Source organism: Fundulus heteroclitus, chromosome 6, assembly GCF_011125445.2.
Source record: "Fundulus heteroclitus isolate FHET01 chromosome 6, MU-UCD_Fhet_4.1, whole genome shotgun sequence".
Classification (NCBI taxonomy): domain Eukaryota; kingdom Metazoa; phylum Chordata; class Actinopteri; order Cyprinodontiformes; family Fundulidae; genus Fundulus; species Fundulus heteroclitus.
Genome location: NC_046366.1, coordinates 18462954 through 18489360, shown reverse-complemented (window position 1 = coordinate 18489360; position 26407 = coordinate 18462954). Strand labels below are relative to the sequence as shown.

Here is a 26407-nt window from a genome sequence, read left to right as displayed (position 1 = left end):
TCAGTCAGAAAAGTAATTACAGGCTGATCTAAATGCCAAAGTCAGTAACAGACATCGTCAACTGATAATTGTCCATCTGAATTTATTTATAATAGATACTACAGGAGAGAATAATGTAAGTTTGACAACAAATAACTAGAAAAAAAGCATACAAAATATCTTTAGAACTAAACTTTTTTTTTTTTTTTTTTTTTTTTTAATAATCTTTGACTATTGTTTTTTTTGTGTAGTTTTCTTAAGTTCAGTTTGGTCACTAACCACAGGATCTGTTTAGGAATTTAGGAACCTAGAAGAAATCAAATTGAAACTTTAAAAAAAAAAAATAGAATCACCATTAATAATCGGAATAGAGGAATAAAGAAAAAAAATTTAATGATTTATTTTAAGCCTGCAACAGATTCATGTGTCTTATCAGCAGTCTGAAGGCAGAGGGGACCAGCTCTTCCTGCAGCTGGGAGGGGCTGCTGCGTGAGGACTCGGCATCAGGTGAGTGATTTAGGAAGGAGACAATATGTACAATATGTGCATTTATGAGTCTCCGACAGGACCAGAGAAACACTCTATATGTTTATCACTTATCTTAAGTCACAGGAGGGGTCTGAAAAGTGGCTAAATATAGATACAAAGTCATTAAGTAGGCAACAGTGGTGTTAGTTAGACATTAAAGCTGAAGAGGTTCTTTCTGCGTTTGTCTCATGAGGGAACTCTGCTTAGCGCAGCACAGCTTAAACGCTAGTCATCAAACTTAACGACTTAAAAAGCAAAGCCTTATGTTTCTGGAGTAGGAGAATAATTTCTTCTGTAAGTTTTGTCCGTACACAATTAGCTTCGCAATGCAACAAACCGCTCTGAGTGTGAACATTGTCAGCAGGAGAAAGACGAGAGACTGCAGCTGTGTCTAGTATGATAGATGTTTAGAAAAGGTGTTTTGGGTGACACATTGTCAGAATACTACGATCTTTTTGTAACCAAATTAACCAGGCTGTGGTTGGGACAAAATATGCAATCGCTGTTAAGAACTAACATTGCCTGCTGGAAGGAATGGTGGCCTAGCAAGACCCTTAACACCAGATTGCTCCCCGGACGCCACACAATGGCAGCCCACTGCCTTCCAAGGGGATGAGTTAAATGAAGAAAACAGATTTCATTGGAATGTATGTTGCAATGACCATAAAGATCATAATAATAAATCATCATTATTATTATTAACATGAATTCTCACGGTATTTGTGCGTTCACAAACACACAAGAATCAATCCTGTACCGCTCCGGATTCAAGTGTTTGTGTCCAAACAAAAACCGGTTTGGTCCAATCACGTTGCAGTATTGTGGTTTATAAGAAGGGATGAAAACAAGTGGCTGAGCCCACAGCCGCACCAACATAAGCATGGCAGCGCAGGAGGACGCACGTATAGCTGCTGCTATCATGTCCGTTTTAGAAGAATCCAAGATTTCGTCTTTGAAAGAACAGTAAGAAGTGCATTGACTGGCTTATCTTCTTGTGGTTTCTCTGATGCGAAATATTTTTATTTGATACCGCGATTGGCTAAAACCAACCTTTGGTAGGGAGGCACTAGTTGTTCTGCTGAATTTCTCTCCTTTCCCTAAACGGATTCAATAAGAGCAGGACCAGATTGATAATGTGCACTAGGACAAAATATATATATATATATATATTATTTTTTAAATCCTGATTGGACGTTGCATCATTTTAGCAGTAGTAGGAATAACAACCATTCAGACCTGTTACACATTTTTCAGTCATCCATCCATCCATCCATTCATTTTCCAAACCGCTTTATCCCTCATGGGGTCGCGGGGGTTGCTGGTGCCTATCTCCAGCGTTCACCGGGCGAGAGGCGGGGTACACCCTGGACAGGTCGCCAGTCTGTCGCAGGGCAACACAGAGGGACAAACAGGACAAACAACCATTCACGCACACACTCACACCTAAGGACAATTTAGAGAAGCCAATTAACCTAACAGTCATGTTTTTGGACTGGATATATATATAGATTTTGGATATATATATATATATATATATGCATTTTTCAGTCAATCTTTACTTTTTTATTTAAGGTTCGTGTACTGTGAGAATTTGTTTTGGCATATTTTCCCTAAAAGTTAAGGTCGCCGCTGCTACAATTCGCAACATCTGCACCCTTTTCTATCACTTTTGCCCCCCCACACACACTTCTTTTTGTTTTATTATTTTTTCCATGTCCATCGTTCAGTTTTTTTTCCCTCCTTCCTTAGAATATGTTAAGGTGGTTTACTCCTGTACCTCTAACCGTACAGCCAGTTCTACACAGGTTCAACTTCATAGAATGGTCATTCACATGAAAATGAAGTAAGTTCAAGGATAATCTCCAGTAAGTCTAATGAGATTTCTAGAATTTTTTTCTAAAGAATCGTAAGAAGCAGCATTGGGTCTGCTCCTTGCTTGGAGGCAAATGAGTCACAACCCATTTGATGGGAGGTTTTAAGAGTTTAGTTTCATGCTTCAGTCTAAAATGGATCCGACAGGGTATTGTCCCTCCTGAAGCTCAACACCACTGAAGCAGCTGCCTGAGCTTTGAGAGCTACTTTGGAGACCACTTCTAACTGAAAACATCACAGAAACTTTACTTTGAGGCAGTGCAGTTAGATGTGGCGGGTGATCGCCGGCTTTGAAGGGGGATTCAGCGCGAACAATGGAGGCACCAAAATTATTTGGAGACGGCAGCATTATGCAAACAAAACAAGTGGATGACAAAAGCATGAAATAGGGCATTTCTCTCAGCTCCACAGTGTATCAACGGCAGGAATAAAAAGCATCTTTTGTTGCTTGGTTCTTGATTATTGTCCTTTCAACACAAAAGGGAGATGCTGTTATCACAGGGCATGCACAGATGTACCGACGAGGATTTACAGCAACTCCATCATTGTTCTTTCTACCAAGCAGGCTCTCTGGTGTAATACAGTAAAACATCAAATAGTCAAGCATCTAAAAGCCGCACAAGGTATTTGATCAGCTCATATGCGTCGAGCTCAACAGACAACAATTCAGAGGAAGAATGGTCGGCCGAGGAATGGGGGTGTGTGTCGGGGTTTGGTTGTAAACTAAAGCCAAATCCTCGCTGAAAAGTCGAGTGAACCAAAAACTGGAATACTGCTCATGTTTGAAAGCAATGGAATCAAAATGAAAGCCGTTGTTACAGAGAAAACCATCAAATTAGGTTTGAGTTTGCTGAATCGTTCAGCAAACTCACTCTGGGGAACCGTAAAGTTTGCATCCCAGAATCGGAACAGCTTGTCCCGTTCAGCTTGGAATTAGAGTAATAGCTCAGCAATCCTCTGCAAAAGGCAAGAATTCTGTGTCCGGTCCGGGAAGTAGAGCCCGATAAACTGCCTCCCCCGGTTCAAGCACACCGACAGAAGCATCCAGGATGTGTCTGACAATAAACATAAACACACCCACAACTGGGGTCACCGCGTCCTTTGATTGCCCCGCCCGGACATCGCTGGGCTGGAAATATCCAGGAACATTTTAAAGGAGACACTTAAAGTAAAAATATAATTTTATAAAAATGCTGCTTTTCTGCACACATTGGATAAAACGAGGAAGAAAAAAAAAATCCAAATTACCTGCAGATGTCTGCTTAAACTTTTCACTCTTCTTCTTTCTCCACTTCCAGGGCTTGAGGAGCCTTCCAAGAGTTGCAAACTTGCTCCGATGCCGGATGGGCGGAGTGTGTGTGCCAGAGACCAGGGACTCGGAGCGCATGGCAGACAGCCGCTCTACTTCCTCAGCTGTAAATAAATGATTAGACAAACAAATAGATAAATAAATAAATAAAAAAGGCTGATATTCTGCTTAACCCATGCAGACAGATCCAGGGATTGAAAGAAACAAAGACAATTACACTTAAAAAAAAAAAAAAAAAAAAAGTCCCAGCAGCGAGAAAAGTGTGCCACATGGCCTCCTGAAATCTGTATTAACTTAATGAGACTGAACCAAGAGCATAAACAAACCTGCACGTCAGATAACATTATGCAAAACGCGCTCGGAGTATAAACAGTTTAAGGCTGCGCCTCATCCCAAGCAATTGATGTGTCTCTCCAAAAAAAAAAAAAAAAAAAGGAAAAACACACTAAACAGACTGACAAGCACCTCATTATAGAGGGAATTTTTCAGCTCTTCATGAAATATTCACGAAGCCCAGCCTTCTGACTTGAAAGTACTGTCTGACATCAAAAGCCAAGAATGTACAGCATTTTGTCCCAACGCAAACTATTACACGGAGAAAGCGATGCAACTCCAAAGAGCTACAAACCACTACGCTAATAAGACAAAAAAAATAAAAGGGAAATACAGAAAAAAAAAAAAAAAAAAACGATGAGAAATGTGAGAGGTGCATATGATAAAACCCTTCACGAGTAATTTTCACATTTAGTCCCATTACAACCTCTGGATCCATGGTTTTTAATTTTACGTGCAGATAAATGTCTGAAAACTCTGGTGTGCATTCGTTTTCAGTAGCTCCTGAACCTTTTGCTGAGGTTACACCCGCGGGGCGTATCGTCCCGCTAGAAGGTGAACTTCCACCCCGGTCTGAAAGTCTTTGTGCCCCACACTGAGCTTCACCTTCTTCATCCGCTCTGACCAGAAATCCTTGTCCTTCCTGAAGACAATCATGATGCTACCACCACCATGTTTCACTTGGAGGACGGAACATTAACCCAGAGAATTTGGCCTGCCCACAAAGTTCAGAGTTGGTATTATCTGAACAGCGCACACTCAAACAGCCCCGTTTTAAGCCCACAGTTAGTTTTTACTGTGGGAACAGATTCTCCCACTTCAGGCCCAGAGTTTATATTCTTTTGAAAGCTACTAGTGGCTCAAAGTCAATCAAATAAAACAAATATTTTTGGGATAATCTATGTAGATGTCGTTGTTTTTTTTAACTTAATTATCTGTAAACTAAAAAAGGCAGAAACATTTGCATCAATCCCCAATGGGACTTTCTGGGATTTTGCTTTTAAGTGTCGTAATTTATAAAAGTAACACACGCAAGACAACCAACATTTAAAAACCTGAGAATATTAACGGATCAGTCTATTTGAACTGCTCAACTGACTTTCAAAAATAAGAGAGCACTTAGATTGAAATACTGAATCAATCTTTTTTTTTGTATTTCCTTGTTACTCCGTTACCTTTCACTTAAAGTCTGATTCATTCATTTTTGTACTGTGAGAAAACGGGGTTGCTGAATAGGTTGATCAACTCACCCCCGGCTTTAGTTGGATGTATAATTTGTAGACGTATTCATAACAAAATCCTAAAGCGCCAGAGGAATAAACTGGTTAAGAGTCAAAAGCTGTGTATAAAAGATGACCTCTAAAGGGATCAGATTTCATCCATGACATCCTTTCAATTAATCCCAACATAAAAGAATAAACGCCATTCGCATTATTTTGCCAACACAGACATAATCACTTTACAAGGCAGCCTTTTCCCCGAGGAAAAGGGATGACTGGATAAATAGCGGGACAGTGATGCAGTGCACACATTTGTCCAACAGACTGGCACTTGAAGGCAATCTTTCCTGCGTGCCGGTCTATAAATAACTACCGGATCGGTGCTGATTTTTACATTTCCTTCATCAGATGTCCAAAGGCGAGATGCAGACAAGTAAACAACTCCAAGCGGAGTAACTTCAAAGCATTCACGTGACGGCGGGCCATATTTTTAGGAACGCCTCCAAAGGCCGACCGATGGCTTGGCACATCAAACACCTTCAAAAAAAAAAGGCGTCGCCGCCGCTGCAATATGCATCACACGTTTGGTGCCAGAGTATAGTTTGGAAATGAGTTCAACGGGATTAAGATTACCACTCCTGTGTCGCCTCCACCCAAGAGGTCTTTGAATAAAACAAACAGCCGCACTTTTAAGCCGGAAAGCGTGTGAGCAGTCACTGAGATGGTGCAATCAATGTTCTACAGTCTGTTCAAAACCCTGGCAGATGAGAGAGGGACTCGCTCTGCAAAAAAATGAAAGCAAAGACAGAAAATAAGCAAAAACGCACGATTTATATCTTAGCACGGGTGTTTAAAGTGTCGAGGCGCTTCCGAGGTATAGGAAATAACCGTACCCAGCATTTTCTCCCACTTCATCCTCATCTTGCTGCAACCTACATCTTCCCTTGCTTTGTAGGCCTACGGTGTGCCTACTTTTAATTAAAAACACTTGTTTGCACACCAAGATGGCTGAGTGATGATGTATTTATGTGCTCTGAATTTGGAAAGGCTAGAAAGCAAAAGCTGCATGCCATAATAATGACATCGATGGGGTAAAATAAACAGGAAGGATTTGAGAACATACTTCAAATTAGGATTAGTTCATCTGAATGTTTCTTTGTTTGTTTCCTTTATGTTGCAAAGGAGCATAGATTATGAAGTTATGATCTACTCCAAAGCAGTTTGCAGATTAATCTTAATAATCAACAGTAGAAATCGTGCCGCTCTGTGTGATGATGGGGAGTAAATCGTCTGAGAGACCAGCGCGCTGTGAATGATCTGCCATCAAACGCCCTCATGGAGCCTGGAGGCGCAGCCACCCTGCACGGCGTGCTGAGGGCGAAGTCGCACAAGCCTACTCACCGTCCTGCTGCCTGTTGTTTCCACGGCTGCAGTTGCTGCAAATGTGCTTGATTTCCTTCCCGATATGACAGTGGATGGTGAAAGGCATGTTGTTGTTGTTGTGGTGGTGGTGATGGTGATGCTGCTGCTGCTGCTGCTGCTGGTGCGGATTCTGACCGTGGTCCTTCTTGTTACTCAGAGCCATGATTTTGACCAGGCTGAACGCCTTTTTCTTGGGTTTCTCCACCGCCACGGGCGTGTTTTCTCGGCAGCCCGTGGAAAGCCAGGCGCCGCGCATGATGGTGGGAGCGGGATCCACCGCCGGGTAATTGGCCGTCTTGAACATGCGGACGCGAGACAGAGAAAAAAAAAACACACCCCAAAAAAATATATATCGAGGCGATGTTACTATACGATGCGGGGTTTCAATTTAAAGGGCCATTCTTCGAGTCCTACCTGACCTACTCCGAATCGATTGCTCTTCTCCAGTAATCCTGCGCCTTTTTTTTAAATTATTATTATTCTTATTGTTTTTTTTACCTGAGATCCGTATTGTGCTCTGGGGTAGATTCGGTTGCGCAAAGTCGCAGCTGCTGGCAGATCCAGGGGAGCTAATAATAAAGGAGAGGCGGAGTGGTGAATGGCAGTGACTCTCTCCCTCTCCGTGTGCCGTGGACTGCAGACGGTTGTGGCTAATCCACGATTAAGGGAGCTGAGCACTGGCTGCAGCTGATTGGCTGCGCGGTGCGCTCCTTTAACAAACCCTGAGTGAACGGAGCAAAAAAGTTGCTCCTTCTCCATCTACTGTACAGGACGCCGAGCTGCACTGACCGACATAATGGCAAATGTTTGCAATCCTGTTAAATCTGCACTCAGATTATTCTCTGATATATATGTACACACACACACATACACATACACATACATCAACTATGACAAATTACACAATCACCATATGTAAGAGAGCAACTTCTGAGGCTTCTGACAGTGATTTACATAAATCAGCTCGCCATCTCTACAAAATCCAGAAAGAACTGCAGGAAAGCAGCATTGCATGGAATAATAATTATTCTCATTGGGATAGTTATCAGTATAGAATTAAGCAAATATGCTGGTGAAGATTCATCATTAAGCAAATACAGCCATTTTTACCATTTATGTTTTGTATGTGCTGACTGTAAAACCTTTCATTTCTTCATCCCTTTCCTATGTCTCGCTTGTAGTTATTTTGAGATTTAATTTAGTTGCATTCACTTCTTTGTTGTTTTTGCCTCTTCCCTTTAAACAAATAGTACATAAGATTGGAACATTTCAAAGGTCAGATTCCTGACCCTCTTAATTTTATAGGCTACCAAAAATTGCATTCAAACAGTCCGTTAAAGTTTCAATATCACACACACGCTGCGATAAGGACTGCAACTGGATATATTGTGCAGCTTTAATTGGTAGTTACTATATTTATTCAGGTAAATTGTGGAGATAAGTATTCATACAAATGTTTAAATCTAAAAAAAATGGAATTTAAATGATTATTATTCATTGAAGACTTCATTTTATACTCTAATCCCATTGACTGTGGTTCACCCTCGATAAAATCAAAACAACTATAATCAGTCCTTTTGTGATCGTTATATATATATATATATATATATATATATATATATATATATATATATATAGTTTTATGTATATATGTTTATATACATATAGATCACTATCTATGTAAATAAGACATCATATGCCCATTCCTATTTCTTTTTGTATTTTTTGTATCCTTTTTGATCTATTGTATATATGAAGATTCACTGTATATAACTGAATGCACCTTTCCTACTCTGCACCTTCTTGTATGAACCGATGTGGCAAGTGAATTTCTCCATTGTGAGATCAATAAAGCCTATCTTATCTTATCTTATCTTATCTTATCTTATCTTATTTTATCTTTAGTCACATAACTACATTTCTTTGCAGCAGATTTCCTGTTAGCAATAGCAGCCCAAAGCAGTCAATACTGAACTATTGCTACTTATATGTTCAGGCGATTAAAGATTAAGCAGCAGCAGCCTATTGTTGATACAGTGCAGAAATCTGAAACAGAAGGGACAATCTTAATATCATCTGTAGGTAGAAATTAAAAATCTTCCATAAATCCTGGTAGAGCAAGAGTCAACGAGAGCCACCAAGTACTTTAAGCAGGGCTGGCCCAAGGTTGTATGGGGCCTTAAGCAGGATTATAACCAGGGCCCCGGAGAGGGAGTGGTGGCATATTTAATTGGCTGAAGTCAGGGACGATTATTTGCTAAGATGCATTTTTTAACAAACCGAGCTGTGTCACACAGAAAAGATTAAACTTGTGGCGTAGCTATGGTAACACAACAATTGAACAACGAGGATCACACTTTTACAAAGTAAACTTTACAGTTCCTTTAAATATTACATTTAATACTAAACAAACATTATTTACATTTTTGTCACATTTGATGACATTCTCAACTAAACACGTGTTCACATTCAACCTTTTAGGGGAGGCCCCTACTGGTTTGGGGTCCTTAAGCCGCAGCTTTGTTTAATGATGACTTGGGCCGGCTCTGACATCAAAAATAAATGTGGGCAGATGGTTATTTTATTTTAAGCGTTTTCTTTTACACGTCTGTCTGTGTTTTACCTTTTCTGCAAGATGTTCCAATGATCTTAGCACCTAAAACTGTTTATGCAGAACCACTGCAAAGGAAACGCACATAAATGGAAGAATTAAAGCCTTAAAATTATGGAAAAGAAACAAAGGACCAACATTTCTGACAAGAAATGACAATTGTCAGTATAATAGACCTCTCTGTAAAGATACTTCAAATAATAGATTTCTTCACAATTCAAATTCCCACTAATTTGATTCCAAATGTTGTTATTTTATTTTGTAAATTATGTGATGATTGCTAATATTAATGGGCCGTTAATGACCTATTAGGAATGAAAAAGATAGGGGACCCCAGGGTATATCCAAACGCATTTCCTGCAGAGCAGAGACTGATTATGGACTGGGGGGCTGGGGTGGGGTTCTTGGGGGAGTACGTGTCTTTGATGTTCCCACAATGAGCCCCAGATTATTCCAGCGGTGTCACAACTCTTTCTGAAATGAGGTGGAGGCACACAGATCCACCCCCATCACATTGCAATGCAGCGCTTGCTTTTCCTTCAGCTGCCGACTTTGTGATGCAAAGTCACAATGTGGTGCCTTGATACACCTTTAAATTCTGAAAGTTGTGACAAGGGAGCTCCTTTTAAGCCCAGGCACATTTGAAGACTGTTTCAGAAAGTAAGAACATTATTTTGATGTGTATCTGTTTTGATTTTTCAACCAGAATGTCTAAATTAACAACCTTTCCATTGTCTGCATCGGCTCGTCTTTGCAAGGGGCTGGTGGCTCTGTCATTGGGTGAATGGCAGGCTACACCCTGGACCATCACAGAGTAACATAGGAAAGCAACCATGCATGCACACATTCAGACCTAAGGGCAATTTAGAGCATTCAACTTAACTAAAAATCAGTTTTTGGGGCTACAGGAGGAACACAGCGTACCAGTAGAGAACATACGAATGTATACCCCAGGATTTGAACCCAGGACCTTCTTGCTGCAAGGCAGCCATGCAACCTGCACCATCATCCAGACCCTGAACTGACCAATAAGTTGCAAATGCAATGTGTGAGAACATAGTCAAATGAGAGATTGTCCCTTTTCTACTTTTTATAACCCCAAATATGCTTTGTGCTCGCCAACGTCAGTCGCTCCTTTTAAATGGTAATAATTGGAAATCAACCCCACGAATTCTGAAACAAAGTTGTGTGCATTCCCTTTGCAAGGAGTTACTGATTTTTCTTCTTCTCGTGCGTTATATCTGCTCTTTATGTGGTGTGGCTGGTTGTTTTGTTTTTCTTTTTTTTATCCGATAAACCTTCGAAAAACCAGATCAAATGGGGTCATCCGTTAGCTGTTAGCTCGTCTGAGTAATGAGAGCATGCAGCAGCGTCCTTATGTCACCACTGTGTCAGCCAGCCGTAACCACTGCTCCAGCACATCAGTCAGATTTAATCAGCTGTTCTCAGCACATGTCCTTTGTGAAGGAGAAACCTGCTTTATATATCACCCCCCTCCCCCTCCCTTCAGGATGTACTGTATGTAGGGAGATTTTCTGTTTTTGATTCCAAGCTTTAATTACCAAACAACGCGTCTATTTAGAAACAGCTCAAGTGTGTAAATGATTTGGATTTACAGGATACCGGTGTCATTGAGCCAGAAAAGGTTTCCACAGCTTATTTTGTATATGCAAAATATATGGAGGTGCATAGAAATGGACTGTTTTCAGCAGGAAATGAACCGTCATTAAAACAAAAAAAAAAATCTTATGGTTTTTCAAGCAGCGAAAATACCGAATCTAAGGCCTGGCAGGTCACACAGACAACAACACCTATCAGTGAGGATTATTTCTGTGAGTGAAGAGCCCATCCAGTTTACCTCTAGACCAGCGGATTTAGGTTGAAACTAATCTTCTAATTTGACCAGGACGTTTCTTCTGACGCAGAACAGCGTTATGGTTAGGTTACATTCTGGAGTGGAATCTGTGCAGGAAGCTAAAAATGAGGGTGATGGCAAGCAAGCCAACCAGCCTCAAGACTTGATGTTGGTGGGGGTTTCATTGGGGTTTGTTTGCTGTAATACCAATAAAGATTTTAATATTGATTATTGAGAAGGGTGTGAATTATTTTTGACATCCCGATTTTAATCTAATATAAATAAAAACAGATAATTTCTTGTGGCAAAACTGTTGCTTTTTTACCTGTTGCTTTATTATTTTTTTCCTCTTGGAAACAAACTTCTTAATGGAATAGAAAATTATTTAAAAATAATTTGAGGCTTAACTGTATTTTTAGTATCAGCAATGTGTTTTAAAATTAAGCAACAAGGAGAACAACTGTGTAAGAACACTCTTTGGAAAGAAATCTGTATTTTCTATCAGATTTAAACAAATGCGTCTCTGCGTTGCCCTGTGATGGACTGGCGACCTGTCAATCAGATGCACATAGAAAACATCCATCCATCCAAATGTATACCTTCAATTTAACCTGTTTGTTTTTGGACTGTGGGAGGTTCAAATTTCAAAACATACAGTGGAGGAAAAACTATATCACTGCCTCTTACAAGTGCTGTTATTTTTCATTTCTCATCAACTTGTATTGGGAGCATGGCTTTCTCCAGGTTTTTACAGTAAGTCTCCACCTAACCTAAGTTAAACTAGAACTGTCCTGTTTATCAACCACAGTAAATAAGGTGGTTGCCACAGTATGTCAGCTAACTTTCTGCTGAAGACATACAAAACAGAAAAAAAAACCTGACACAGCTGCTGGAGCAACGCCACAATAAAAAAGTGTATTTTGCCTCAACATCAAGTTTAAACTGTTCTGAACTGTGGCAATAGAAGAGAAATCGATCTTGTAGAAGCATTTATAATTGATCAGTCACCATCAATAATCAAGATGGGTTAACAGAGGAATTATCAAGATGAAGATGATCTGGTGGATGTAAAATAGCCCAGGATTAAACGCCATGCTCTGTGCTTTGTTGCTGTTATTGCCATGTTCCCTACAGGTAGAGTGGTTTGTTTGATTTTGGACGTCCAGTGCCTGGACTATAGATCTTGATCTAAGCCTGCTTAGCCAGAGTTCCTCTGATTAAAAGTTTGATTAGGAAGTCTTTTGTCCCAAAAGCTATCGGGGATTCTTAATTCCCTGAGATGAACTGATTGCGGACTTTGACTGTCCTCCAAGATGGGCCACCGGTACGATTTTTGGCATAATTGTCAAGCCTCATGAATTGATAGGAAGCTTTCCCAACCACTGGACTTGTTCTGATTCCACATGGCTGCTGAGATTCCTAACAAATCAACACGTAACTTTGAGTTTATATACTTTTACTCTTCAAGGAAGCTCACTCAAAGCCTCTAAGAAGCTGCTGCTAATCCATTTTGACTGGCATAAGGATTTACTGACTTACAGTTTTTTTTTGTTAGTTTTTTTTTCTACCTTTACCCCAAGACAAGATTCAACAACCTTTGTACACCCTTATGGAAATTGTATATAAATTTACTTGCAGGAAAGCTTCATCATTTTTGAGGATTCTGGATTTATCTGGTTTCCATGGCCGTGGTGCAGGTTTGGGTGAAACAATCTTACAACTTCCGACAGAGCAGCCTGTCACTACAAATCTGCTGTACCCATTCGCCATGTTATCTCTCTGTCTCTTCCCATCTGTCATCTGCTCTCTGCGCTATTGTCTGTCTAACTCAATGTGAGACGGTACCACATTTCTATGATGAGGTCTAAGTGACATTAAATAACATGATAGGACTGAACACACATTTTCTCTTCCGTAAACGACCATTTTCACAGCCCTTTGGTGATGATTTCATCTCCACCTTCTGGATTAAGTCTCGTCTTCAGCATGACAGACAGTGGACTAATATGTGACGAAGCTACGGACGGAAAAAACAAAACAAAAAAAACGTATAAGATCTGGATGTTTTTATTCAGACGAGAAGCTAAAGGGAACAAGTTGAGGGAAATTGCAAATAACTGGGAGAGACAAATGTGCCTGCTTTTCTATGTGCACAACAACATCATTCTCTCTTGACATTATTAGTCATCGTGAATATTATTCAGCTCCACCACCGACACCAGCAGAAAAATAAAAAATAATACTGTCACTAAAGGGACTGTGCTAAGCTGTTTGAGACTACCCTTCCCTAATGCTGTAAGCAGAAGGCTGTTCATTTTTCATGACTTTTTATATTCACTATGGTCTCCTTCTGCTGTAGTCCTACTAAATATGAACAAGTATTTCTAAATTTTCAATAAACATAAGCGACTTATCCAATTTTTTATGACATTTACTTTGGCGTATAAGTGCCTTGTACGTGTATATAATCTGTTACAAAATGCCTGTCTATTGAATACCTTGTGGATATCTTTGCATTCTTAATTATGATGAAAGACACACGGAAATAAATATTTTTTATTTTTTTCATTAGTGACCACATAGACTAAGTAATTAATTTCTCAATAATATACTTTGCTACAAGTACTCTGGTATAAACAGAGTCAGTAGAACAGAAAACGTTAAAGGATGTTCTGAGGCCTTCTCAATGCAGTGCAGCTCAGCGTCATTCATGCTCTGACTGTCACAATGTCGCCCCCTAGTGGCTGTGCTTGATAACGTTGTAAAAGCGGTTGAGACCAGTTTATTTGACAGGTTTTAAAATGTCAAAAATCCTACTTTGCAGACAGACATTTTGTACCTTCAACGTAATGAAAAACATAAACTGTTGGAAAACATTGATTAAGTTTTAATATTTCCCCCATATGGTCACAATGCCCAAAAGAGGTGCAGTTTTAACAAACCTCTATACATGTTTATCACCTGAGACCTGGATATTGCGGTGTATTTTTGTCTTTACTCCCTGAAATTCTTGTTTAGAGAAATTCAACGGATTTCAAATAAAATAAAAATAAAATCTCTGAACATAAATTGGAATTTTAATATATATATATATATATATATATATATATATATATATATATATATATACATTCACATTTCTGAGAATAAACAATGAAGAACCCACAAGAATAATTTTCTTCTTGCATTATATCAAAGTCGTTTGCGACGACAGCAGGAAATAAAATTCAGCAAAGGCTGTGCATTTCTAACAGATTATTCTGGTTTGTTTACAAATGTGAACATAAAATCCATAAAACACATGAAATACTCAATTTACAACGATTGCATGACTTCTGCTAATTCCAATTCCAAAACAATATATAATAAAATATTCTAATATTCAAGTTTGGATGAAATCCTTTTACTTATTAAAACTAGAATTGATAATAATAACAAATAAATAAAATAATAATAAAATCATCACATACAAACTTCTTGGTGCTTGCTTTCACACTTGAACATAATTTTTTTCCCTTTATGGGCTCATGACATAATGACGCAATAATTATTAAAGGGATCATGTTTTTTGAAATCAAGAGGCATGCCAAAGCATGTATTGTTCATTTGTTAAATCCAGGGTATAATAGCTGTGTCCCTAGCTGTCTTATGGACTACTGTGCAGAAAAAACTTGAATAACGACCTTTAAACCCCTGTCCCATTGGTTGTAGTTGCTAAAGTAGCAGTAGATATGCTAACAAATTATATTTATATATCAAAATCTTGTCAGTTTTGTGAAGTAAAATGTATTAGTTTTAAATATATCAATGATTAGTCTGAAGGACGTATTTGTTTTGTGACTGGTAAACTTTAATTTCATGCCTTACACACAAGAAGGAGATTTGTTTATTATAACAACATATTTATTTTATAATTGGCCCATGTAGTTTAAATTGAAGGATTATATTGGATCTAGTCACTTATACGATCAACAATCTATTAGTGATCACATTCATATAGTCTGATGATTAATTTGGTAAGGAAGCAAAACAAAAAAACAACCAAACAGAAAACTAATTCCCCTTAGAGGGAAATTCAGAAGACAACTGAGAATGAATGTTTCCAGTATTATCAGCTGGTTAAAGGTTAGAACTGTATCAGTGTGTCTCTCTCTCTGCTGTATAAACACAAGATTGTATACATAATCTGAAGTTATTTAATTCTGAAGTTAAGGATTCTTCTTGGTTTTGGGAGTTTCTCAGTCTTCTCGGTTCATTGCTGTCTGACTCTCATCTTGCATTAGCTCGCTCACAGAATCAGGAGGTTATCAGGCGCTAGTTTTAGTCTAGCAGGAAAAAAAAACAGTCAGTATAAAAACTATTTCTGACACATATCTAAATAATCAGCTTCTGTCTATCACGTTTTTTGGGTAATAAACATTAAATGTTTATGACAAGCTCGGGAGGATCACCTTTGGGAATCCAAGATGCGATGGCACCTTAAAAAAAAAAATATACCAAATGTCTTGTTCAGAGTGTCAAAAGGTTAGCTAACAGGTCAGTGTCCATTTTTGTGTGCTATTCTGAAAATAAAAAAAGGGAAATGATCGGTCGTAGTTACAAAGAAAGCCCTCTTGCCCGTTGAAAACGAAGAAGAGGTAAGATTTAAACTGCATCCTAAACTAAAGCTTTGCACTAACAACAAGCAACCAAAAAGTGTAATTGGGTTTTACTCTCCCAGCCACAGCGTCCAGCTTTTCTCTGAAATGTTCAGGATTTTTGTTTGTGCAACATTATATTTTTGTCCTATTTTACCTGCCAAAGGAATTTATACAGTCGGTTTTAAACAGCAGACACAACACGGCCCAAGGTGATACTACACCCTTGACTGATCCCTCATGACAAGAGTGTTTCAACTGAAGCCACACCTTCAAATGTGGCTCTGCAGAGACTGAAATCTTCTGCGTGGTTCGTAAGAAGCAGCAGCGCACTCTTTTCTTATAGGGAGTATATTTTGCTAGCTCTGATGTCTTGAAAAAACACAAAAGATGTGTTACCTTTCCCGGGGAAGACTTTGATACCTTTAAAAGTGCGTGCGTCACACCAGAAAGTTAAATGGCAACTTTCAAAACCACATCTGCCGGCAAAGAATACATTCTTAAAGGAGATTTTTTTTTTCACACAACACAAAGAATAACATAATGCAGATTAGTTTGACTGAGGTATTACAGCTGTCTCAGTCCTGGTAAAAGACATTAGCATAGTGCCTTGAAAAAGTATTCATACCTGAACCAAATGCTTCAGTGTATTTTTATTGGGATTTTATGTGATAGCCCGACACAAAGTGGTGCACAGGTGTGATATGGTTGGAAAATTACATATGGATTTAAAGTTTTCTTCCAAATAAAAATCTCAAAGGTGTGGCGTGCCCCTAAACTCAGCCACCGGTTTACTGGTATTCAGAGCAATGTATTGCAGTTCCTCTTTATATACAGTCATGGACAAAATTGTTAGCACCCCTCTGTTAATCCCACAATGGTCACTGAAATAACTTGAAACTGACAAAAGTAAATAAAAAAAAATCACTGAAAATTATTTTTGATTCATAAAAAAGCAAGACTGGAATTTGCCAAAATGCATATTGTAAAGCCTCAAAGCTTCTGGGAGAATGAGACAAAACTGAAGTTTATTTGGAAAGGCACATCAGCTCCATGTTCACAGACAGAAAAATAAAGTACAACAAGAAAAGAACACTGTCCCTACTATGAAACATGGAGGAGGCTCGGTTATGTTCTGGGGCTGCTTTGCTGCATCTGATACCGGGTATCTCAGATCAGTGCAGGGTTCAATGAGATCGCAAGACTCCCGAGGCATTCTGGATAAAAATAATGTGCTGCTTAGGGTCAGAACGCTGGGTCTCAGTTGTGGGTCATGGGTCTTCCAACAGAACAATGACCCAAAACTCACAGCTAGAACCACCCAAGAACGGCTACACGACTATTCTGAAGAAGCCTCCTATGAACCCTGATCTAAATCCTGTTGAACTTCTATAGAAGGACATGAAACACGTCATCTATAGAAGACACCTTTCAGACCTGAGACAACTGAAGCAATGTTTGAAAGTGTTTGACGGCAGTGGTTGCCTCAAAAGCTGTAAAATATTAAGTCACAGGTGCCATCATTTTTCGTCCAGGGCTCTTTCATTAGTTTATTTTTTTATTATTCCATTGAACCATAATTCAAAAGCAATGTCAGATTTTCACTGATTAATCATTCATGATTAATAATTCAGTCAATTTTTATTTATTATTACTTTTGTCAGTTTCAAGTTATTTCAGTGACATTTGTGGGAGTCTCTTTGATCAACAGAGGGGCTACAACCATTTTGTCCACGACTCTAGACCACAACTGAATGATTTTAATCATTCAGTTGTGGCTCTAAACAATTGGTAAAGGGTGCATCTTAATCTCAGCAAAACAATATCTAGTTGTTCTGTGGACACCTGGGAGGTTTGTTGGGAAACATCAGCGAATAAACAGCATTATAGAGACCAAAGAACAGCAGCAGACAGGCCAGAGATAAAGTTGTGGAGACATTTAAAGCTAAGCGAGGTTAATAAAATAATATCCCTAACTCTGATCATCTCACAGATGTCAGCTACAAATGGGAACAAGGTTAAGCAAGTGGGTTGAAAACCAGAAGAAATACTCTAAAGTGCTGCTTAATTAGAGGCAGAAAAAAGGCAACCCAGTAAATGTGTGCAACGTCCAGATTGCTAAAAAGCCAACAAGTCCTGCTGAGTGAAGAAACAGAAAGTGGAACTGCGTCTCCTGAACACGCTGCAGATGGCCGAGGGAATAAATCACAGCACGTGAGAGAAGGATTGGCGAGGAACATCTCTCATGTAAAAATAATATTCCAACTTATGTGCCTTGTTTTGAAGAATAGAAGAAAAGCCAAGGTTAAGGTTTTGCTGATTCGTTTGACAGAGAAAATAAGAATACAACCCGGAACCCTCCAATAAATGCCAATGCTTATTAAATGATAACTGAAACACCACCAAAAACTGAAAGCAGCTGTCTGTATGTTACAGTGTGTTATCACCTGCTGGAAAGGCTTGATACAAAAAGCTAATTAAGAGCATAGACACAGAGGTCAGTACTGTCTGAGGTTTTGTTGTTTTCAGTTGCATATTTGAATAGAACAAAGTGATTTTGATTGTGTCAAAAAAAATGATCAAATATGTTTTTGTGGGGGGTAGTGATCAGAAGTGCCTCCACTAGAGGGCAGTGTTGCACCAAGGTTTGCATAATGCAATCAGTCGTTTGTTCATTATAGCCTATCTATCTTACATTGTTTGAGTTATTTTCAATTTTGCAGGTCACATTTCACTGCAAATACAACAGGCAACTAACCAGCTGTGCAAAATTTCCTTTTTTCTATGAGTCAATTTCATATCAAAAACTATTATGGAGTTGTTTGTTTAAAGACTTAAGGCCTAAAATATTGAAAATATTTGATTCCATCTCTCAAACAAAATCTAGTTTTACATTATTTTTAATGTCCAATTTAAGGCCTATAAATATAGAGTATTTGACATTTTAGATTCTCAGCCGCTTTGGTATAATTGGCTTAATTAGGAAAGAGAGTTTCAGGCGAGGTGAATAAGAGTCAGCGGCAGCAGCTTGTCTTGCAGAGGAGTACATTAACGTGTCTGTTATAAGAGCCTGGTTGGTGTTGGTGACTTATAATGAACGGTCCAGTGAAGTAGAAAGTGAACCTTTCTTGTCTTTTTATTCCTCCGCTGATAAAGCCTCCCCAACAGGCTGCGTCCAGGCAAGCAAATCTCGATGCAATCACACTACTTGACAGGAGGCAAGTGAAATTCAAAAGCCAAGAAATTGCACAGAATGAAAGCAGCCTCCTGCAAGCTCGGCCACATGCTTCATCTGACAGGCAGAACTGCACCTCTGAGAGGGTCTTGTCTCTATTTGCAGCGATGCTTCTGGTTCCCCAACAGAAAGCTGAGTTTATTTTGCTGAGGAAGTACCATAAATCCGGAGGAACAAAAACTAAGAGGAGCTCAGGTCTCTTTTGACCTAATTTTGTTCTGCCAGCCTTAAAGCTAGCAACTCTCTGTTTCGGCATTACATAATCAATTTCCTCCTTCCAATTACCAATCATCTGTAGCTCCTGCAACATAGTTTCAGTTATCACTACATAATACATAAGTTACATTGCAATTTTAATCCATTCCATCCATCCATCCATTTTCCAAACCGCTTTATCCCTCATGGGGTCGCGGGAGGTGCTGGTGCCTATCTCCAGCGTTCACTGAGCGAGAGGCGGGGTACACCCTGGACAGGTCGCCAGTCTGTCGCAGGGCAACACAGAGAGACAAACAGGACAAACAACCATTCACACCTAAGGACAATTTGGAGAAGCCAATTAACCTAACAGTCATGTTTTTGGACTGTGGGAGGAAGCCGGAGTACCCGGAGAGAACCCACACATGCACAGGGAGAACATGCAGACTCCATGCAGAAAGACCCAGGGGTGTACTTGAACCCAGGACCTTCTTGCTGCAAGGCAACAGTGCTACCCACTGCTCCACTGTGCAGCCCAATAAAGAGACGATTTTAATAAATAGTGCAAATTCAACGAAAATTGAAAAACAGTCTTTTGAGCAATTAAATACTGTCTGTGATATTTTTTTAACTACAGAGGTTTGAAAAAGTGTTTGGACACACTAAATTGTTTCAGAACATCAACCACATTTTAATATTGGATAAAGATAACCTGAGTAAAAATAAAAAGCACTTTTAGGATAATGATTTTCTTAATCAAGGGGAAAAAAGCTATCCAGACCGACCAGGCCCCGTGTGAAAAGGTATTACTACTTTTAAACGTTTTTTATAAGTAGGAGGTTGGGTTCATTCCAGAAACTTGGTGTTAGTATACTTTATCTATTCATCATCAACCTGTCTTTTTAAGCGTTTTAGATCATTGTCTGGCCAGAACACCTAACCGTGGCAAAATTTCACTCATCTAATCCAAAGTATTGCCTCTGATGAAAAACAATTGGTCAGGAATTTTAAGGAACACAGCATGAACCACCGAGGCTCAAGTCTATCATCAGCAGAAAGTTGCTGGCACATGGGTGTCACTGGGCAATCTTAACATCTTCACGGTCCGAGAGGTTCAACCCTGCTCCGAAACCAACACCATTTTGAATTCAACTGAAATGTAAAGTTGTCCACGTGGTCAATCTGTGTCCCCTCTGGAGGACGTTTTTATGGTTAGAGAAGACAAAGACTGAGCTAACTGGCCACAATGAAAGAAGAATATTAAGAAGGGTGGTGGCAGCATTATTCAAATCCAATCCAATTCAGAAAGTATATGTATATATACATACACACACACACACACACACACACACACACACACACACACACACATATATATATATATATATATATATATATATATATATATATATATATATATATATATCCATACATCCATTTTTCAACCCACTTAATCCCTCATGGGGTCGCAGGGGTTGCTGGTGCCTATCTCCAGCTATGTATATATATATATATATATATATATATATATATATATATATATATATACATATGCCAACCTCCCCAAGAAATCTACTTAAATGCATCATTAAAAGCAGAATTAATTTGGCTTAATTGACTTTGGGCCTGCCGATGATAAGTTCACGTAAACCTCCGAACAAGCCTCTGATCTGGTTTGAATTTTATAACTTGACCAGAAAATAGCTGCGCAGCAGATTTTTTTAAATTTTCATTTTTAAAAGATTCATCAATCCTATGCCTTCATTGCGGTCAGGTGTTCTATTTCCAAAAGCACACAAACATCACTGTGGTTTTTAAAATGTACCCAGAGATTTGTGGTACAGTTTGGAAGGAGCGCTAAATGGTGCAGTGCAGCTTCGATTGAACTCGTCTCAGGTTTGCAGCAGCATTGAGGGGAGTCTGACTCCGTCAAGGCACTTACTCAGCAGAATGGTCCTAAAGAGCTGCAGCACCATGGGGACTGCCATGGCGACACCTGCAACTAACGCCTGTCTTTAAACATTCATCATCTCGGCCCGATGCAGGAGATTCTTGTGCAAACAGAACATACATTTTGCCCTCGCTGAAGGTATCTGTCACACCGTCCCCATCCGTTTGCCGTTTCATTTTATTTTTTCCACCGTAGTAAATAAAATGCATGTTGCTTTAAATTCTATGAAAGCAGCATTTGAGAGTAAAATCATGATGCTCTCTTGTAGCTTTCCCACCTGACTTTTTCCTCTTCTTTCTTGCTCAGGGTGCATTCATAGATTCTGTAAATGTTACCCATACGTACAACAGCATGCTGCTTTCTTCAGCTTTTGGATGGATTCAGAAACGGACATTTATTTATCCTCCTCCACATGGAAAGCGCATCACAGCCAAACACCTTTCCCAAACTTTTACTGAACAGCCGCTCAGCTTAAACTACCTCGCCCCAGAGGTTGGTGGATGTTCTGGCCAGGTGGCGCTGGCTCCTGATTGAAATTGTGAGCAGCGAGGCTCCCTTGATGCAGTGCTGCTATTTTTTTTTTACTCTGATTTTTCCCACTCATGTTTTATTCAAACTCAGGATGCTTCGGTACAAGAAGGTCTATTTGCAGCCAAGTGCGGATGCTGGATGCTGAGTTTTTGTGCTCTCTGTCCTTCACATGATCGTCTTCTGTGATGCCAGTCAGGTGTTTGGTGGGAGGAGGGATTTGAAAAAGGAAAACTGAGAACCGATACGCGTCTCTTGCTTCTAATTATTGCCGCTTTGTTCACCAGGATTTGCAAATGGCATCCGCCGTAGCTACAAAAAGCCAAAAAAAAAAAAAAAAAAACATCACAAATTCAACTGGCTCCAGCCCAGCCACCTAATCAGAAATTCCCTTTCCGTCTGAGGAAAAACATCTGACAGCTTGAAGTGATGACTGCAGACCCTGTTTGTATCCTACGTACGCTTGTGACTGTATTTTATTTTCCTAAACCCGCTATTTAATTTTTACCTCCTTCAGCTTAAACACCCCCTATGTGCATGTTAAGCGTCTCTCTGACATACTAATGCTACGATGTGGTGTTGTATTGTTGTCCTGGTTGACACAGAGTACTACTATGAAGCGCTTGACCCCACATGCATCTGGTGTGAATTGATTGATTTATTTTTTCTCCCTTTTTGGCCAGCCAAGCTCACTGTATGGTGGATCTGCAACAGAGGTAGAGAAGGAGGGAGTTGTGGGTGGTGAATAAGAGGAGCTTATCTTTTTTTACTGCTTGTTGTGGCTGCTACAGCACAGCACATGTAACATGCTGATGCTTCGTCTCTTTAAGTTTATGTTTCACGTCTACCGTTGCTCCAGTGGTAAAATCTGGAATGCAACCTGTACATGCATGTATGCAGAAAGACATTTGTGCAATGCACCATGTCATGTTGTCTCCAACGTCCAGCGGGGCAGCCAAGTCCGGGGCTCCAACTCGGCTTCATTGTTTGCAGCTCAGCGTGTTAGCATATCACGAAAGAGGGGAGCTCCAGCTTCTGGCGTTGCAGATGTTTTGCACGGCTGGCACACAAAGAAACAGACACCAAGTGGTCCCTTCAATTATTCAGGTGAGAATAGATAAGCTAGAAAAGTCAAATTTTCATAGACAGCATTTTAATTTGTTTTTAATCTCAGTGTAATATTTTCCGAAGTAATTTGTAAAAATTAAATTAAATGTTTTCTCTTCTCACCACAAATGATTTTGTCATTTCAATGTTGTTCAGTTTTCTGTAACGATGTTTTGCATCTGATATTGGTCGTATTTTTTTAATGTTGGTTTGCTGAATGTTGTGCTTTGTATAATATGCTGTGGCGCTGTTATGTTTTTGTCATATTTTCTTTTGCTGGTGTTAAATGTCACGGTCTAGCCATCTCACATTGTTGTATTATGTGAAGAACCTTCCCACAGATGATCAAATCCCTTTGTAGGCTCATAGCTACTGACTATTATTTCTTATGTATTCATTTTATCTGCTCGCTGAAGACAAATTCTGCTCTGTCCTAAAAAAAATCTAACCAATGTGAATAAAACCTTATGCTACAATAGGCCATTTTACATTGGTTCTTGTTTTATTGATCGACAGTCAGGCATTATAATTACTCACAGATTATTTTTATATTTGGGCTATTTCATCTACATTAAATGAAACATTAAAACACTACATGTACCCAGGCAAGAAAGACTACAGGTTGGTTAGGGTGCTACTATTCAATGCAGGTTTTTACAGATCAAACCAAAATTTACATACATCGTTTAAAGAGACAAAAGCAAAGCAAACAAAATAGCAAACAAACTTTCTTTTTTACTGTTTCGGAATCATGAAAAAAATCTGTTGTAGTTGGCCTTTTTTAAAACATTATTACTTTCTTTTAAATTTCAGAAGTTTATTGTAGTATTTAAACAATTTAGTAAAATTCACACATCATGGCCATGATGCCTTGGCTTTGTAAGCTTCTAATAGTTTAGACAGCAAACAGGCTTAAATCGGAGGCAACTGGACTTCCGTTCAGTTCTTTCTGAAAACGTTTCAACATCCTATCCAGGAGTGTATCTCAATTCTGGTGGCTCGCACTTGAGCATTTGCTCTCTTTTGACCAAGATGGCTTCTTTTCACCCCTCTTTCAAACCATCTGTTGTCTCTGTCCGAAATCTGGACATCATGTTGTCAAAAGTGTGTCTTTTGTTCTTCTTCTTTGTTCAGTTTTTGTCTGAGTGTTTTTAGGTTTCAAATTCACTGGAATTATGTGTTTGGAGAAAATTCCCCTGAGTTTCTCAGAAACTCCTGACAAATCCGGCACATTAAAAAACAGCAGTGCAGCGACTGCAGGTTGCTCAAGTGCGAGCCAACATAACTGAGAAAGACTCCTGGATAGGTGTTGAAACGCTTTCAGAAAGAACTGACCACAAGTCCGGTTGCCTTCGATTTAAGCCAGTTTGCTGCTTCGATGACCCAGATAACTGAGAATTTGCACAGGTATGCAAATTCTGACACATATGGTTTAGTTCAAAACTTCTGATTTAATTAGAAGCATACCTGTAAATACGTTTGAATTAAACCCCTCACACACACTGCTTCCTTGTGTGAGATTGTGGGAGAATCAACATAAATTAGCCCGGATTTCAGAGAGGGATTGTAAATCTCCACAAATCTGGTTCATCTTTGGGTACCATTTCCACATGCCTGAGTGTGCCACGTTCATCTATTCAAACAGTTATGCTCAATATAAACAGAGCTAAAGCAAAAGACCTTGACAGGTTGCTGGCTGTAGCTGGTAATTAGATTTTATTATCCACAGTAAAACAAGCTCTGTAAAATTCAAGCTAAAATTCCACTTGGAGAGGAAGATGCCATTCCTCTAAAAGAAATACAGTTTACAAATGCACTCAGGGAAAACAAGGAGCTGCATATTTGGACATATTTTCTGTGGTCTGATTAGTTAAAGTTAAAATTAAATTAAATTAAAGTGTTTGGTCATGATGACACTCTTTTAAAAGAATAATCTTAAGCCAGGGGTGTCCAAACATTTCATCACATGGACTAAAATTGTTAAGTCAAATGCAATCGAGGGCCAAAAAAAAAAAAGAACCCCCCCCCCCCATAAAACTAAAATTAACAAAAAATTATACAAATAATTAATTTTTAGCTGCTCCACAAACTTTGACCATGCAATATTTTAATAAAACAAATTAGTCAGATCTTCTGGAGGTAAGGGATATTCAAATCATTGTCGATCCAAATTTTTTTTTTTTTAGTTCATTAATATTGTTATTATTTTTTAATTTGATGTGTTAAAAGATGGTCATCCAGTTTGCATTCTTTGGGGGGCTCAATTAAATGGAATTTAACAAAATTTTGTCTATTCGCAGCAATAAGAACAGGATTTGGGTCACTCTGTTGATGTATTTAGCCAGTTTTAATAAACTGATTAAAAGCTGATTTTTGTGCACCAGAGTCTGCATTTGAGAAAAAGTGTTGGGATAGATGTGTACCTATCTACTATGCAATCAAACAGAATGTAAAAAGTGTGGTTATTAAAAGATTTATACTATTTTAACTTACAGGTTTTCAGTTGAAGATTTAAACTTGTCTTTAATACTTTTGTCATAATTAAAAATAAAAAGCAATTCCTGGATTGCAGTTGTGGCCGCACAAAATCAGTCCAGCGGCCACGGGTAGCCCTCGGGCTGCACTTTGGACACCCCTGCCTTAAGCAAAACATTGGTTACAAAGTGGCCGAAGGACAACGATGTCAGTGCTTTGCAATGGTCATCACAAAGTGGCGTTTCAGGCCTGCAGTAAATTTGTGGGCAGAACTAAAAATAACTAAGTGCAAGCAAGGTGGCCTACAAAGCTGACTCGGTGTCATCTGTTCTGTCAAGAGGAATGGACCAGAACCCCAGTAAGCTATTGTAAGAAGCTTGTGGAAGGTACAGTTTAAGAGACAAATATTAAAGGAATCTATGTAAAACTTCTGACATTGTCTGACTAATTGAAAACAATATTCTGCCACTTATCAAATAAAAATTATTTTGGTATTCTTCAAACAGGAAAAGATTACTCTGATTTAAAGTCAGCAATGAGAGTTTTTATATAGTGTACATAAACATGTTGTTTTTTATGCATATATGAAACCTTAACATATATTTTTTTAAGCTTTGAATATGTCTAGTCTTTTTGTCCCAGTCCTTTGTTGAGTTTACTGTATAAAGCATGAGCCTACAGACATAAACCACACAGAGCAGCTGCTGAGATGAGCTTTTGACATATAGACAAATAAAAGCACTCAGACAATCTTACCCAGCAAAATAAATGTTGCATTAGCATGCATCTCATACGCAGCACTGTTACAGAAAATTTACATTTAACAACATTTATGGTGCTTTGCAAAAATATTCACCTCGCTTAGCTTTTTACCACTTTTGTTACATTCAAACCTGTGATTGAGATATTTTTTTAAATCTTATTTTATGACATGGATCTGAAAAATATAGTCTAAGTTGGTGAAGTGGAATGAGAAATCATAAAAGAATGAAAATAATATAAAACGAGCCTCTTGTATCCGCCCCGGTTGCTATAATTGCCCAAAAAAATCTGGTGCAACAAATTGATTTCAAAAGTCAGACAGTTAGTGAACTGGAGCCCACCTGTGTGCAACCCAGGCGTCACATGATCTGTCTGAATAAACACACCT

General features: G+C 38.9%; 1 protein-coding gene across 3 annotated transcripts in view; it reads right to left on the bottom strand.

Annotated features, from left to right (window-relative positions):
* Positions 1 to 26407, bottom strand: part of LOC105935257 (phosphatase and actin regulator 1) — a 63285-nt gene that overhangs the window by 30355 nt on the left and 6523 nt on the right. The window contains exons 1-3 of one of the 3 annotated variants that reach the window (XM_021323042.2): positions 7162 to 7320; positions 6643 to 6958; positions 3628 to 3792 (exon numbers count right to left, since the gene is read on the bottom strand). In XM_021323042.2, the coding sequence (XP_021178717.2) occupies positions 3628 to 3792; positions 6643 to 6919 (442 nt within the window). In that variant the 5' untranslated portion in view covers positions 6920 to 6958; positions 7162 to 7320. Of the gene's footprint in view, positions 1 to 3627; positions 3793 to 6642; positions 7321 to 26407 lie in introns of those variants that run through there. The other 2 variants (XM_012875571.3, XM_036138232.1) reach the window with 2 other exon arrangements.